This window comes from Electrona antarctica (genome assembly GCF_951216825.1).
Source record: "Electrona antarctica genome assembly, chromosome: 9".
In the NCBI taxonomy this organism is placed as follows: Eukaryota; Metazoa; Chordata; class Actinopteri; order Myctophiformes; family Myctophidae; genus Electrona; species Electrona antarctica.
The window spans coordinates 41,888,278-41,904,436 of record NC_136790.1 but is presented as its reverse complement, the minus strand read 5'-3'; the positions used below and the strand labels follow the sequence as shown (position 1 = coordinate 41,904,436).

The following is a 16,159-nucleotide window of genomic DNA, read 5'->3' as shown; positions in this document are numbered from 1 at the left end:
TACTATGTATATAATGATGACAACCTGGAAGTAAGACCAGTACTATGTATGTAATGATGAAGTAAGACCAGTACTATGTATGTAATGATGACAGCCTGGAAGTAAGACCAGTACTATGTATGTAATGATGAAGTAAGACCAGTACTATGTATGTAATGATGACAACCGGGAAGTAAGACCAGTACTATGTATGTAATGATGACAGCTTGGAAGTAAGACCAGTACTATGTATGTAATGATGAAGTAAGACCAGTACTATGTATGTAATGATGACGTAAGACCAGTACTATGTATGTAATGATGACAGCCTGGAAGTAAGACCAGTACTATGTATGGAATGATGACAGTCTGGAAGTAAGACCAGTACTATGTATATAATGATGACAGCCTGGAAGTAAGACCAGTACTATGTATGTAATGATGACAGTCTGGAAGTAAGACCAGTACTATGTATGTAATGATGGACAGTCTGGAAGTAAGACCAGTACTATGTATGTAATGATGACAGCCTGGAAGTAAGACCAGTACTATGTATGTAATGATGAAGTAAGACCAGTACTATGTATGTAATGATGAAGTAAGACCAGTACTATGTATGTAATGATGACAGCGTGGAAGTAAGACCAGTACTATGTATGTAATGATGACAACCTGGAAGTAAGACCAGTACTATGTATGTAATGATGACAGCCTGGAAGTAAGACCAGTACTATGTATGTAATGATGAAGTAAGACCAGTACTATGTATGTAATGATGAAGTAAGACCAGTACTATGTATGTAATGATGACAGCGTGGAAGTAAGACCAGTACTATGTATGTAATGATGACAGCGTGGAAGTAAGACCAGTACTATGTATGTAATGATGACAACCTGGAAGTAAGACCAGTACTATGTATGTAATGATGACAACCTGGAAGTAAGACCAGTACTATGTATGTAATGATGACAACCTGGAAGTAAGACCAGTACTATGTATGTAATGATGGACAGCGTGGAAGTAAGACCAGTACTATGTATGTAATGATGGACAGCGTGGAAGTAAGACCAGTACTATGTATGTAATGATGGACAGCGTGGAAGTAAGACCACCCACGGCACATTGGGACCATGGAACAGTTAAAGGGACACTTCATCATTTTTGGGTTCGAAATGGCAACCTTACGGTTACCATCCAGGCACTCTACCCCTGAGCCACCGCCGCCCTTTATGTGTGTAATATGTGGTTTTAGATATTTTAGATTTTAGCAGTGAGCCCAGTGTCTCTGATGTCATGGACACTGGGCTCACTTACTTCCTGGACTATATGTTGTCTCAGTAAGACAGCACTCCCCCTATCCACAAGGAGGAGCAGTGCACCAACGCATTATGGGAATTGTAGTCCAGGAAGTAAGTGAGCCCAGTTTCCATGACATAAGAGACACTGGGCTCATTGCGAAAATCTAAAATATCTTAAACCACATATTACACACATAAAGACCCCCAGGAAAGTGTTATAAATCTTCTAAATGTCATTAACATATATTTTTTTGCAAAAAGGGTGAAGTGTCCCTTTAAGTGAGTGTGGTGTGCACTGCAGTGTTGTTTTAGTTGTAGTCATCATATTCTCTTTTTTTTGTTTTCATTTAGTTTCAGTCACATTTTAGTCACCTGTAATGTTTTAGTGTGTTAGTCTAGTTTTAGTCGACTAAATATCATAACATTTTAGTCGATTAAAATGTATTTTGGTGGGCCTTGATGCCGTCGTAATGACTGTTTGACTTGCTGAAAATGGCCGATCTGCTATTTTCAGCATGCAACCAAGTGTAAAATGACTTATACTGGATCTCGTCCACTAGTCCCTTCCTAACATTTTAGTCTAGTTTTTACTTGTTGACGAAATTATCAGTATATTTAGTCTTAGTTTTTGTCATCATAGCTTAGTTTTCATTTAATTTCCATTTAGTTTTCGTCAGTGAAAAAAGGTAGTCGAAGAACATTTTTCGTCTTAGTTTTAGTCAACGAAATCAACACTGGTGCACTACTGTTTTCACAGTATGTATCAAACTATAATGTAATCCCTCAACTCCTGCAATTCCAAGTGCTTCTCATGCAGGGTGGGGTGTGGGGTGGGGGGGTGATGTGAACATGTGAAGGTACCTACCCTAGGGGACACGGGGAGAACATGTGAGGGTACCTACCCTAGGGGTCACGGGGAGAACATGTGAGGGTACCTACCCTAGGGGACACGAGGAGAACATGTGAGGGTACCTACCCTAGGGGACACGGGGAGAACATGTGAGGGTACCTACCCTATGGGACATGGGGAGAACATGTGAGGGTACCTACCCTAGGGGACACGGGGAGAACATGTGAGGGTACCTACCCTAGGGGACACGGGGAGAACATGTGAGGGTACCTACCCTAGGGGACATGGGGAGAACATGTGAGGGTACCTACCCTAGGGGACACGGGGAGAACATGTGAGGGTACCTACCCTAGGGGACACGGGGAGAACATGTGAGGGTACCTACCCTAGGGGACATTGGGAGAACATGCAAACCCCACACAGAAACATGTTGTGAGCTTGTAGGTCGGAGATCTTTGGTATGAAGTATGAATCAGTCACATGCTCTCACTAGTGGAGCTAAAGTTACAAAAGGATAAATGAGAAAGACGGAAGGACGTAAATAAATAAGGAAATGTTGGCGATCCTATATGTGATCGGGCGGCACCTCGGTGATGGATACACACAGTTCTGACTGTACATATACCTCAATTTGGTGTCTGTCACGCACGTTTTCCACACGTGAGCACTGAGCACTGCAAAATCTAAATGGTCAAACCTGCTGTCTCGCGAACCAACAGGAGGTTATTTCCAAATGACTGCAAAGCTGACATTTTTCTTTTTAGCGGAGCATGTGACTTAAAAAAAAGTTGGGGAAGAAATTGGGGAAGAAAAAAAGTTAAAGAAAATAGCCATGCTGAGCCTTCCCTCTAATCATACAAATGGGTTTAATCCCTGTGGAAATAAAAACAAACGAGTGAAGCCTTTCGTTAAGCTGAACTTCTTTCCTTTCACTTTCTCCTAATGTTTCTTACAGCTGCCTGTAGTTATAGTTGCTGTAATGGGCTTTTACAGACCAGCTGGTCTCGTTTCAGATCTATTCCGGTACGCTACCAAGTTAACACACACATGCACGCACACGAACCGACACACGCACAGAGTATTTTTGTGCAAAGCGTGCCCCGTCCTCTCTGGGCCAAGTGGTTTTGGGAGAATTACAGAGCAGGCCCTGCATGGTCGTGTACCGTGTGCCATTCTGTTCTGGCGAAACTCCATCTCACAGCGCTGAAGCATGTAATTTCATCTCACAGTGCTGAAGCATGTAACTCCACCTCACAGTGCTGAAGCAAAACTTCATCTCACAGTGCTGAAGCATAACTTCATCTCACAGTGCTGAAGCATGTAACTCCATCTCACAGTGCTGAAGCATGTAACTCCACCTCACAGTGCTGAAGCATGTAACTCCACCTCACAGTGCTGAAGCATGTAACTTCATCTCCCAGTGCTGAAGCATGTAACTTCATCTCACAGTGCTGAAGCATGTAACTCCATCTCACAGTGCTGAAGCATGTAACTCCATCTCACAGTGCTGAAGCATGTAACTCCACCTCACAGTGCTGAAGCATGTAACTCCATCTCACAGTGTTGAAGCATGTAACTCCATCTCAGTGCTGAAGCATGTAACTCCACCTCACAGTGCTGAAGCATGTAACTCCATCTCAGTGCTGAAGCATGTAACTCCACCTCACAGTGCTGAAGCATGTAACTCCACCTCACAGTGTTGAAGCATGTAACTCCATCTCACAGTGCTGAAGCATGCAACTCCACATCACAGTGCTGAAGCATGTAACTCCATCCCACAGTGCTGAAGCATGTAACTCCACCTCAGTGCTGAAGCATGTAACTCCACCTCAGTGCTGAAGCATGTAACTCCATCGCACAGTGCTGAAGCATAACTTAATCTCACAGTGCTGAAGCATAACTCCATCTCACAGTGCTGAAGCATAACTTCATCTCACAGTGCTGAAGCATAACTTCATCTCACAGTGCTGAAGCATAACTTCATCTCACAAGGGGCAGCACTGAAGCATGTAACTCCATCTCACAGTGCTGAAGCATGTAACTTCATCTCACAAGGGGCAGCACTGAAGCATGTAACTCCATCTCACAGTGCTGAAGCATGTAACTTCATCTCACAAGGGGCAGTGCTGAAGCATGTAACGTTCTGTAATGCATGTTTTCAATGAGTCACATCACAGAGTGGCTGTCGTGTAAACTAATGTCTTATGGGTGGTGGTGGTGGTGGTACAAGCACTGTCATCATGGCAGCTAGAATGACTTATAATTGACACAGAGAAGAGAGCGCATGATGGGGGGGATCGCTCATAATTGAGGGAGACATGAGGGATGGTTCATAACCAACGGTGAGAGAGAGGGAGATGTTCATAATTAGGGGGGGGGGGGGGGTGGAGAGATTATTAATCTGCGTGCGTGCGTGGGCCTTGATGCCGTCGTAATGGCTGTTTTTTAACTTGCTGAAAATAGCCGATCTACAAGCTCACGACGACGCGTTGCGAGCTTGTAGATCGGCTATGTTCAGCATGCAACCAAGTGTAAAATGACTTCTGGATCTCTTGTCCACTAGTCCCTTCCTAACATTTTAGTCTAGTTTTTATTTGTTGACAAAATTGTCAGTATATTTAGGACAAGAAGGAGAATCTGCAGGATTTCCACGGCAGAAATAAATAAATAGTGTTGTTTTTGGCCGGGGCCAAACCAGGCTGGTTGGTGGTGAAGTATGATTTAAAAGAACAGGAACATGAGCAGCTTTTTAAGTCACAGTTTATCGAGAAATGTGAAATATTGAATGGGTTCTGGGAAGAATATCAAAGGCATGTGACGTGACAGAAATGCGTTCAGCCTGCCATATGTCTTTTTGGAACTAACGCACTAGAAGTTACTTTTTGTACACTATAGCCTACTAAAGCATGTGCACAAGTATTTCAATCTGGGTAAATTAACAGTGCTACTGCGAAACACGCGTTTAGAGCATACGCTGAAATATTTGCAGCTTTCAACCACGAAAATCCGGCGAAAAATGGTCCGTTGGTTTGTTATGATCAGAAGCACCAGCGGCCATGACAATGCGAAACGAAACCACAGTGCACAGCATGTTGTAGTCTAAACAAACGGCCCGTCCACTTGCATTGGGCTCAATTTCCCAGAAGCCCTAGCAGCCCAGCGGATGACTTGATTTCCGGTTTCGTCATCATAACGCGAAGGCCTCGTCACCAGGTCCGGGACAAATCCGTTGTTTCTTTTTAATTATTTTAAAACGACGAATTAAACGCATTAAGTTCTGTCAGAGTCACAAGTTATGCATGAGAGACAGTCACGTCGTGACTGCTATGACTTTGAGACTGATATTTGTAAGGGACCAAGCCCGAAGGGCCTGTGGTCCCTTATTGTATTTGTCTGTTTTTTTCTTCTTCTCCTTCTTCCGCCAAAAGAGAAATGCTGTGGCACTTGGCAGAGAGTGAGAGAGCTGATAAATGGATAGGACAAGAAATAATAATAATAATAATAATACAACTTTATTTGTATAGCACCTTTCACGACATGAAATGCAGCTCAAAGTGCTTTACAGAGCAATGGAGAAAGAAAGAAAAGAAATAATGCAATACAGTGAGGACATGAATAACAAAAAATTAAAAGCAAGTGTGTAGAAGTGGGTCTTGAAATGAGTTCAAGTCCGTTGCTCTCCCCATGTCCCCCATATATGGGGACTAGGTTGGCAGAGGGTGTGCAGAGCCCAGGATCACATTAGATAATTGACACAGGGGTGAAAAATGGGTTACAAAATCGTGGGATAAAAAAAAAAGTTAATCTCTAATTTGCAGAATTTGTGCCCAATATGACAAAACCCAGACAGCTATTTTGACTTGTATAGTTCATAGCGTGTTCATAGTGTATTGTTCATAGTGTATTGTTGGTTGTGATGATGGAAATGATAAATTAGCTTTCTGGCACACATCGTTTCTGGTCTAGGCGAGGCTGTCCACTGAATGCTTAAATGCTCATTTGTCAGTTTTGCCCACTTTCAGAGTGCGGTTGCACCACACAGTGCGATGATAATGTATTGTGCTATGCTATACCCCAGTGTTGTTTTTGGCAGCACATTTTGATTTTAGTTTTAGTCATAGTCTCTTGAATAGTTTTCATTTAGTTTTAGTCACATTTTAGTCACCTGGAATGTTTTAGTGTTATAGTTTTAGTTGACTAAATATAAGATTTTAGTCGACTTAATCTACAGTTGATTTAGTCGAACAAAATGTATTTTGGCGGGCCTTGATGCCGTCGTAATGACTGTTTTTACACTTGCTGAAAATAGCCAATCTACAAGCCCACAATGCGTCGCAGTGCGACGCGTTGTGAGCTTGTAGATCGGCTATTTTCAGCATGCAACTAATTGTAAAATAACTTATACTAGATCTCTTGTCCACTAGTCCCTTCCTGACATTTTAGTCTAGTTTTTATTTGTTGACGAAATTGTCAATATATTTCTTAGTTTTAGTCATCATAGCTTAGTTTTCATTTAGTTTCCATTTAGTTTGTCATCAGTGTGTAAAAAGGTAGCCGACGAACATTTTTCGTCTTAGTTTTAGTCGACAAAAACAACACTGACTGTCACTGTAACATGCGATTACGGATATTTGGCTCTTCAAAGTTAAGTGTTACGTGCGATAAAATCTTAAAATCAGTACGCTATTAATTAATGGCGGCGGATTAAGAGTTAAGTGTGACTCCGGTTTTGGAGAGGCTAGCCGCCCGGAGGGAGCCCTGACGGAGAGGGCAGAGCCTCCACCAGCAGGTGGGCAACATGCAGGGACAGAGTCCCGTATTGGGGGGACAGACAGACACGGCATTATTGGTTCCTTACCTGAGTGAGAACGTCCAGTTGACCTACAATGTGCTCCAGGGTGCTGGCCAGAGCAGGGGACAATCCACCGTCTGAGGATGGAGCCTGAGACTGCTGCTGGGCCTGAGACTGCTGCTGGGCCTGAGACTGCTGCCGTGGGGCCTGGGACTGCTGCTGGGGGGCCTGGGACTGCTGCTGGGCGGATGTTTGGGACTGGGACGTCCTGCTGCCGCTGCGGCTGCCACTACGACTCCGGGCCTGAGCAGCACAGGAGGAGGCCCTGATCTGGGAGTCCTGTTGTCCATTACAGAGATCATCCTCCGGCTCCAGGCTCTGGAAGGAGAGCGGTAGGTAGAAGAGGCAATGGAGACGTTATAAAAAGGAGAGCTGGGGTTTGTTATGAGCCGCGTTGAGAAGAAGGGCGCGGGGCCGTAATTATTCATTCATTCAAGTTTTATTTATTCTCGAAATTACACTGAGTAATCACTCATTTCAGTGTCCTGTGATACGGCCTTCTCGGTGTGCAGTTGCAACCCAGTTCATACTGTACGATGTCCAGTCGGCGATAGAGCCAAATATCAAACCTGCTAGATATTCAGAAACGGTCGGGAAGGCGTCGGTGAGTGCTTTTATCGGCGCTATATCTTCTTGCAGAGCCTTCCACTCACAGCGAGCAAAACCTCAGCGATCAAAGCCCGACCTTGCATCAGATCGGGAGTTTTATCGGCAAGCGCCCAAAAAAAAGGTCTGCGACAGCATAATCGGAGCAAATATCGTGCAGTGTGTACGAGCCATGAGGATAATTTCCACAGCATGGTTCTCATAGAATGATGCATCAACTCTTACATGTACCACAGGACGCACGCACGTGCACACACACCCCGTCAGTCTCCCACTGTGATTAATAGAACAATACAGAAACACATGGTCTCATATGAGCACATCTTGTCTCTCATGTCTTTCCACTACCATGCCTACATGACTAAAGTGTGTGTGCGTGTGCGTGTGCATGTGCGTGCGTGCGTGCGTAAGCACGAGCCTCCCAGACAATCCAAGCTTCTCCGTCACAGCTGGGGAGACGAAAGCTGTTTTATTCATCACCACCACCACCACAAGCACAGGATATACGTCTATTAATCACCCACAGCTGAGGAGACGTCCACGAGTCACAGCTTCACACCGCACCCAGTTAAACTGAAGCCAGATGAGCTGCGGGGATGTCTGCCGTATAACCTGGAGATCAGCAGCACATCTGGCACAGAGTGGGATGATCCAAGCTGACACACCGACTAGGAGGTATATAGTCTACTGTACCTGTACTGTACGTTTTACAGCCACGCATAAAGACTTAGGTTCATTGATATCATTGAGAGCCTTATACTGTACTTCATTGTGCGCCGGGGGGGGGGGGGTCTCTCTAGCTGAAAAGAGTAGATATACTGTACCCTATTGGCCTGAATATAAGCAGCAGGTATATAGGAATATAGGCAGGTTTGCTTGTTCTGTGATCTTGATGAAATTGAAAACGAAGTTCACTTTTTGTTTTACTGCTCTAAATATGATGACATAAGGGATATTTTTATTATTTTGGTTAATAAGATGTCTTCTATCTGTGGGGATTTCCTAGATTTAAATGACTATGTAAAAATGGAATGAAATATGTTTTGCCAAAGGGACTTTTGTTGTGGCAGATTGTATTTGTCAAGCTTGGGAAAGAAGACACTTTAGTACTCTGTATAAATATGAGTTGTAATGTAATTAATTATGTAATGTAAACATTGTGAAATGGTGTCTTATAAACCCATGAGGGTTGGGCACATTGTGTGCAGGACACGGAAATAAATAAACAATAAGACTACGTTTTATTTCCAATGGAAATATCCTAAACAACAGGGTTGTATTGTAATCAGAGACTAGAGACTATTTGACATTCAAATGTTCTTTTTCCACAAACGAGTCTTGGAAAAATGGGGGTTGTCTCATAATGAGAGACGTCTTATATATATAAATGGTAAATGGTAAATGGTGCATTTATATAGCGCCTTTATCCAAGGCGCTTTACAGAGATTGTGCATTACATTCACCCATCCATACACCGATGGCAGCGGAAACCATGCAAGGCACCAACTAGCACATCGGGAGCAATTAGGGGTTCAGAGTCTTGCTCAAGGACACTTCGACAGTAACTCTGGGGGAGCCTGGGTTTGAACTGGCAACCTTACGGTTACCATCCAGACACTCTACCCCTGAGCCACCGCCGCCCCTATATATAATAATATATATAATATAATAATATATATAATATATAATATGGGTACAAGTTCACAACGTGTCACATTGCAATGTGGTGTTGTATGCGAGCTTGCAGCTCGTAGATTTTTTGGCACGGAAATAGGTTTTCCATCATGCTCGCTTGAAGCACAATTTATATTGTGCTCCTATTCAAAATATAAAAGGCACACCATTTAGATGGCTTGGTTGAATGCTTCTGATTCTGAATGTTCTTCTGATTGTGATTCTATTTCATCAATGTTCAAGTATTTTATTTCAGTATATGGACTGCTGAGCTTAATAACAGCCCTGAAATTCAGAGCACCTGATTGCACCTCTTGAAGTGTTAAAAGGTGACCCCAAGTTACAAGAATCAGTTGAGAAAAAAAACTGTATTTGTGCGGCCCTGCAGATGCCTAAACAAGGTAACCTCTGGTGAGCGTGGGGACTCCACCTTGAGGCCAGTGAAAATGTGGCTGAGGATCACCTCACCAATGTGATGCTGGCACCGGGCCAGAGCAGTGGTCTACCAAGTGAGAGCTGGATGGCAATGCAGGCTGCTGTGAGATGGCCTGTGTTTGATGCAGTGTTGTCAAATGCCATGTTCACAACCTGGTCGGCACAGCACCACTCCTGCAGTAGCTTACATGTCAGCCTGGCAATGATCTCTACACACGCCTCGTGTGTAGAGATCCCTTTGTATATGCTGGCACGCCAAGCAATTTCAGCTGCTCTGCATCTCCAACCACCACTGTCAAACGCTCCTCCAACTGGCGCACATTGCTTAGCGTTGGTGTCAACTTGCCGTCCCAGTGCAGGGTGCACATAGGAGGTGGGGTCCACTGCTTGTGGTGTTCTTTATTGACAGCCTCCAGCACTTTGCACTGTGATCGATCTACTGTTGTGTATGATGCTGAAATCATTTCACAATTACTGCCCGACTCTGTGATCAGGGCGCACATGAAGGCAGCCTGCTGCTGCATTGGTGTGATCTTCAACCGCATAGCCAGTGACATAAGACTCGGCCGTAGATGCTGCATGGAATGCAGCACCTCACACTCTACCACAACCTGCACACTTGCTTACAAGTCTGTTGACGAGGGCATTGCAATATCAGCCATAAAAGCACTGCAGAGGCACCTCTGGTACCTGACTGCTGAGATGCTGCCCCTGGCACTCTTCAACACCAACGTACCAGCTGAAGAGTGACGTGTACTTGCGGATGCCATCTTGGATAACAAGCCGGATGATCTTCCCATGCTAACAGCAGCGCTTTGGCACTGGTGCAAGCCAAAGTTTCCAGTCCTCTCGCCGACCACCAGGCTGTCCGACATTGCCAACCCAGACTGCTGGTTCGGTATACACCGGCTGCAGATCGATCCAGCATTTATCTCACTCAATGTAGAGGATTGGGCTACCAGAGGATTGGGCTATCATTCCAGGCAGGTGTGGTGACTGGTGAATGTGTGTGCTATCAACGTTGTCAATGACTGCGCCGAGCATGGGGTCAAACTCACAACAGTTTGTGGCAGCAGTGAAGAGTGAGCAACATCTGCAGAGGTCCTGCAAGCAGTTGAGCATTATCGCTGTGAGCAGCCCAATCTTCGCTGCTGCAAGCGCCAGTTGAACATGAACACAGTGAAGGACTAAGACTCCATTTTCAAACATTTTTCAGTGATGATTTAAATGAAAATGTAATGTTTGTTCTTAAGTAAACACATTTAGCTCTTTCCAAAAACATCTTCTCAAAAACTATTTGTTGTAAACTTGATGAATTGACATGTTATGTTAATAGAAAATGGGAGTTATAAAAGGACCGAAAATTGCACTTTTACCCAAATTTGACATGCTGCGTAGGACCTGTAAATTACCATATATTGAAAGAATATTTTGCACATGTTCTTAAAACATGAAGTGGCACATTTTATCAAAGGAACAGATTAAGAGGTTAAACTTGCAAATTTTGATGCACCCTAATGTATAGGGTTGAAGTGGTTGATGTATGTTTTCTAATCAAAATTAAAATCTCCAAAGTAACTAGTAACTAAAGTTTTCAAATAATTGTAGTGGAGTAAAAGTACAAATTTTGGCTCCGAGATGTAGTGGAGTAGAAGTAAAAGTACTGGAAATTGGAGAGACTCAAGTAAAGTGAAGGGCTGGAGCGGTGGCGGTAGTTCGGTGGTCACCCCACCACCGCAAATCCAGACTATGTATGAGTCTTAAGGGAGATGCCAGCCACCCGTCGAAGAAAACTCATTTCGGCCGCTTGTATTCGCGACCTTATTCTTTCGGTCATGACCCACACTTCATGACCATAGGTGATAGTAGGAACAAAGATGTTCAGTTCCAGAAGCAAAGATTTGAGTTAAAAACATTCTCTGAAAGATTTTCAAAGATTTTGCGCCACATTTTCACGGTTTTTCAACAGCTAAAGTATAACATAATGCTTATAGAACACCAAAAGGGGTTTCCCGTCCTGAGAATGGGTTAATCTCGTCATGTTGCTGGATGATGTAAAACATCTGAATAAATCCATCACATTATCATTAAAATAAACTGCAACATTTTAAAGATGTGTGAAGACGGGATGTGTTGAAGAATTTTCTTTTTGTCGAATTCTGATGGGCCTAGAGTGAGTGTCCAAGTGTCCTTGAGCAAGGTGCCTTGCATGGTTTCCTACTACCATTAGTGTATGAATGTGTGTGACAATGGGTGAATGTAATGCACGATCTATGTAAACCCATTTAGACCTGAAGATTTATAGAAGACATTTAACACAATCGGTGCCGGGATGCATTCAAAATAGGAGCTCTGGAATATTCTTCTCTCGCCTGATATCATTGAGGATGCGCTAGGACGTGTACACACGTCCTATGTACGCGTCAATTGGGTTCCCTAGGACGTGTGGTCTGCTATTTTTCTATTTTCAAAAAATAGCAGACCTACAAGACCTACAGAGCTTGTAGATCTGCTATTTTTCAATAGCTAAAGTATAACATATTGCTTAAAACACCAAGAGGGGTTCCCGCCCAGAATGGGTTAGAGCGCTTTGGATTAAAGTGCTATATAAACGCACCATTTACCATTTGAGCGTGAGATTCTGCAGCCCTTCTCTTTTTTTTATCGTAGTTATGCAACATTCTTTTTTTTTACACGCAAGTGGTTGCAGTGAACTACATGGTTATTTGATCATCAGCACTAGTTTTTTCCCATTCCTTAGATTTGATACCCTGTCAGTTTGACATCCTCACTGAAGATCCAATTAGTCGTTCACTCGGCTCATATCGCCCATTAGCTTATACTAGGCATTGTGCTTCTAATGCTACTAAAAAGCTGTCTAAAATCATTGTATCCGTTGAAGAAGGGGGGGGGGGGGCTCTGGAAGTGAATACTTTCAGAATGTTCAACCCATTTAGACCTGAGCTCGATTCTACAAAATGTCTTCTAAATCATGACAGTTTTCTGAAAAACCTGTTTCTATGTCAGTGGTGCTCAAACTATTTCATGTCAAGGACCCCAACATTTTTATTTGGCCTCCGACCCCCCCCCCCCATCTCAAAATATGTTGTTCCAGGGACCCTCCCAAGAAGCAAAGATTTAAATTAAAAACGTTCGCTCTGAAAGAACATATATTCAAAGATTTGTGCCACGTTTTCACGAAAAAAAATAAAACAAATAGCAGATCTACAAGCTCGTAGCGCGGCACCGAGTGCCGCGCTACGAGCTTGTAGATCTGCTATTTTTCAATAGCTAAAGTATAACATAATGCTTAAAACCCTCAAAAGGGGATCCCGTCCTGAATGGGACGCATTAAGCACTATCCAAAGAAAGAGGTTGCAAAGCTCTTTTTTTAGGGAAAACAAATGTAATCCACGCGCAAAATAGAGCGACTGGAATGTGGATCTATTAGGACTTCACGTGGCCGGAACCTGTCAGTCATCTCTGCTGTCTGAAAGAAGAAACCACCATGGTTCATTTTTTCAGAAAATGAAAAAAATAGGTCTTTGTGAAAGCGCTTTCTTAATACTTTCCATTGGTTCAATATGTTTTAACCAATAGCACTGATTTATGGAAAGAAGAATAAATCAAAAGAAACCCTCAAAAATATAGACTCGGGTGGTTTTCTTCCGCGGACAGCAACGATATAAATCAAAATTTGGGCAAGCCCGATCAGAGCCCCCGCCAAATGACAAATGACACGTCGGCATACAAACGACGTAACAACAACGCAACAGGTACCCGTCGCCATGCCAGACGTATTGGTCGGATCGGTGGTTGGGGTGTGTGTGGGATGGGGGCACATAATTAGTAATTACAATATCCATGTCAAATCCAATAATAATTAGAAGATCTTTTTTTCTTTTTAGGGAATTCCTTTGATTATTTTTTATTATATTCAATAAATTATTTTTGAATTTGTTTTCAACTCATGGAAATCTTTAGAAAATATTAAAAGAAATCACCATAATTAATGACAACCTTTAAAATATAAAATAATTAATGGCCAAATTTAAGGAAACGAAAAATTAAACAGATCAGTCACTCGGGACCCACAGAAATGAATTTGAGACCCGAAACACTGAACTAGAATTAGGTTATATACCTTGTATTATTGACCCATTCAGGACGGGAACCCCTTTTGGTGTTTTAAGCATCATGTTATATACCTTAGCTCTTGATAAATAGCAGATCCACAAGCTCATAGCGCGGCAGAGCTTGTAGATCTGCTAATTTTTGAAGAATCGTGAAAATGTGGCGCAAATCTTTGAATATATATATCTTTTCAGAGCAGATCTACAAGCTGTTGCTTGTCAAAACGCAGCAAACAGCGTGTATGTAGAGTATTTGACTCATGGAAATGCACAAAGCCTTAACTTTAATGTGCTCCTTATAATGACTTCATTAACAAGTCAGTTATTTGATCTCAGACCACTCCTTGTTTGGAGAGAGAGCGAAAGGCAAGAGGGGTCTAGTTTTCATAAACCAACCAACTCTGGCAACATCCAACATTATGACCAGATTATTACCTTTGAGTGTTGAGTGGCTTCTAGCTTTGTATTAAAACAGCTGCTCACACACACACACACGTGGACGCAGACACCGGCCCAGAGAGAGAGAGAGACACACACACACACACACACACACACACACACACACACACACACACACACACACACACACACACACACACACACACACACACACACACACACACACACACACACACACACACACACACACACACACACACACACACACACACACACACACACACACACACACACACACACACACAATTACCACCCTCCTGATGAATCACCTGGTGTGGAAAAACCAACAGTGGAAAATTTCCTGAGGCCCAAATGAAACTCTTGGTCTGACACATGGCTAGCTATCAATACACCCAGCTAGCCGCACACAAAACTATTCATCACCCATCGCACGCACGCACGCACGCACGCACGCACGCACGTACGTACGCACGCACGCACGCACACATAAGACGCCACTTGTTTGGATCTGTCTTTTTTACGCTGTAAGCAAGGGCTACTGTATTTATGGCACAGTACATAAGCGTGTGTACATAATGAACAAGTGAGTAACCGAAGACAAGAGAAGACCAAGCTGAGATGAGCAGAGAGGAGAAACAACAACAACAACAACAGAGAGCATGAACAAGGCACCAGTCAAATCATTTGAGGCCTCACTCACAATGTTGCAACATGCATACAACATTTGTCTTGTGTCTTGTCCGTGTTTAATGGCTGCCCCAATGCATTTCCAATGGAAGTCACATGGTTTGACAAAACATTTTTGTTTGATGGCTGTGTTGTGCCCCCCTCCCCCGCATCAAACAAAAATGTTTTGTCAAACCATGTGACTTCCATTGGAAATGCATTGGGGGTGGCCATTAAACACGGACAAGACACAAGACAAATGTTGTATGCATGTTGCAACAGTGTGAGTGAGGCCTTACATTCTGGGACTATCGCTCTGAGATATACATACAAGTGAGTTACATAATATGGTGTGTTGCTGGACTAAGCTGTCAAGACAGTCCTATTAATAAGACAACGGCACTGCCTTAAAGAGGAAGATAAGATATAAAGGGATGGTATAGGAACGGTTTTAAAAATCTGAATGAAAACTGAATCAAAATGTGGTATAGCACTCCATTGCCTTATCGCTACAACATTATTCACGTTTTGTGCATGTGGAGGTATACTCACAACCAGTGGTGGAAAAAGTACTCTGTTTTACTTAAGTAAAAGTACCAATACTGCAATTTAGAACTACTTCGTTACAAGTAAAAGTACGTAATTGAAAATGTACTTGAGTAAAAGTACAAAAGTCTAAAAAAATCTATAGTTTGCATTAATGAGGATTTAGTTGACACAATGAAATAAAATGGCGATAGTATTCCGTGTGGGTGTGGGGCAGACGGCCTGTCACAGCCAGATTTGGGAGAGCAGCAGCTTTGTTGTTGCAAGGAAAGCGGTAAAATTAGACTTTGTGGTTGTTTTCATCTCAGAATTTAGTCTGACGGAGGGACACAGTATAACTCTATGGGGACACAAAAGCGACACAAAAGTAGGACCCGGAAGTATCTCTGGAGGGGGCGCTCACGTCACGGCTAAAATACTGAATACTTTATGTCAATCAGTCCTATACCAAACACCTGGGTCAATATAATTTTTAACCCATCCAGGACGGGAACCCCTTTTTGGCGTTTTAAGAATTATGTTATAGAGCACCTTAGTCTGACGTCAGTAGAGGGCGCCAGTACACAGGTTCATGTATTTTTTTATTTGCATTGAAATCCCCATAGGGGGATTTTAGGTCGCTTCATATAAGAACTGTGTTTGAAAAATAAACTGATCATCCCGGCCATTCATATTTGATACAGCCAGTTTCTGGAGAAA

The 16,159-nt window shown here is 43.0% G+C and overlaps 1 protein-coding gene across 2 annotated transcripts in view; it reads right to left on the bottom strand.

Moving 5' to 3' along the window:
* The window catches only part of poc1a (POC1 centriolar protein A), a 65,552-nt gene that overhangs the window by 6,363 nt on the left and 43,030 nt on the right, over window positions 1-16,159 (bottom strand). For both annotated transcript variants that reach the window (XM_079510394.1, XM_079510395.1), the window contains exon 10: window positions 6,987-7,298. In XM_079510394.1, the coding sequence (XP_079366520.1) occupies window positions 6,987-7,298 (312 nt within the window). The remainder of the gene's footprint in view (window positions 1-6,986; window positions 7,299-16,159) is intronic.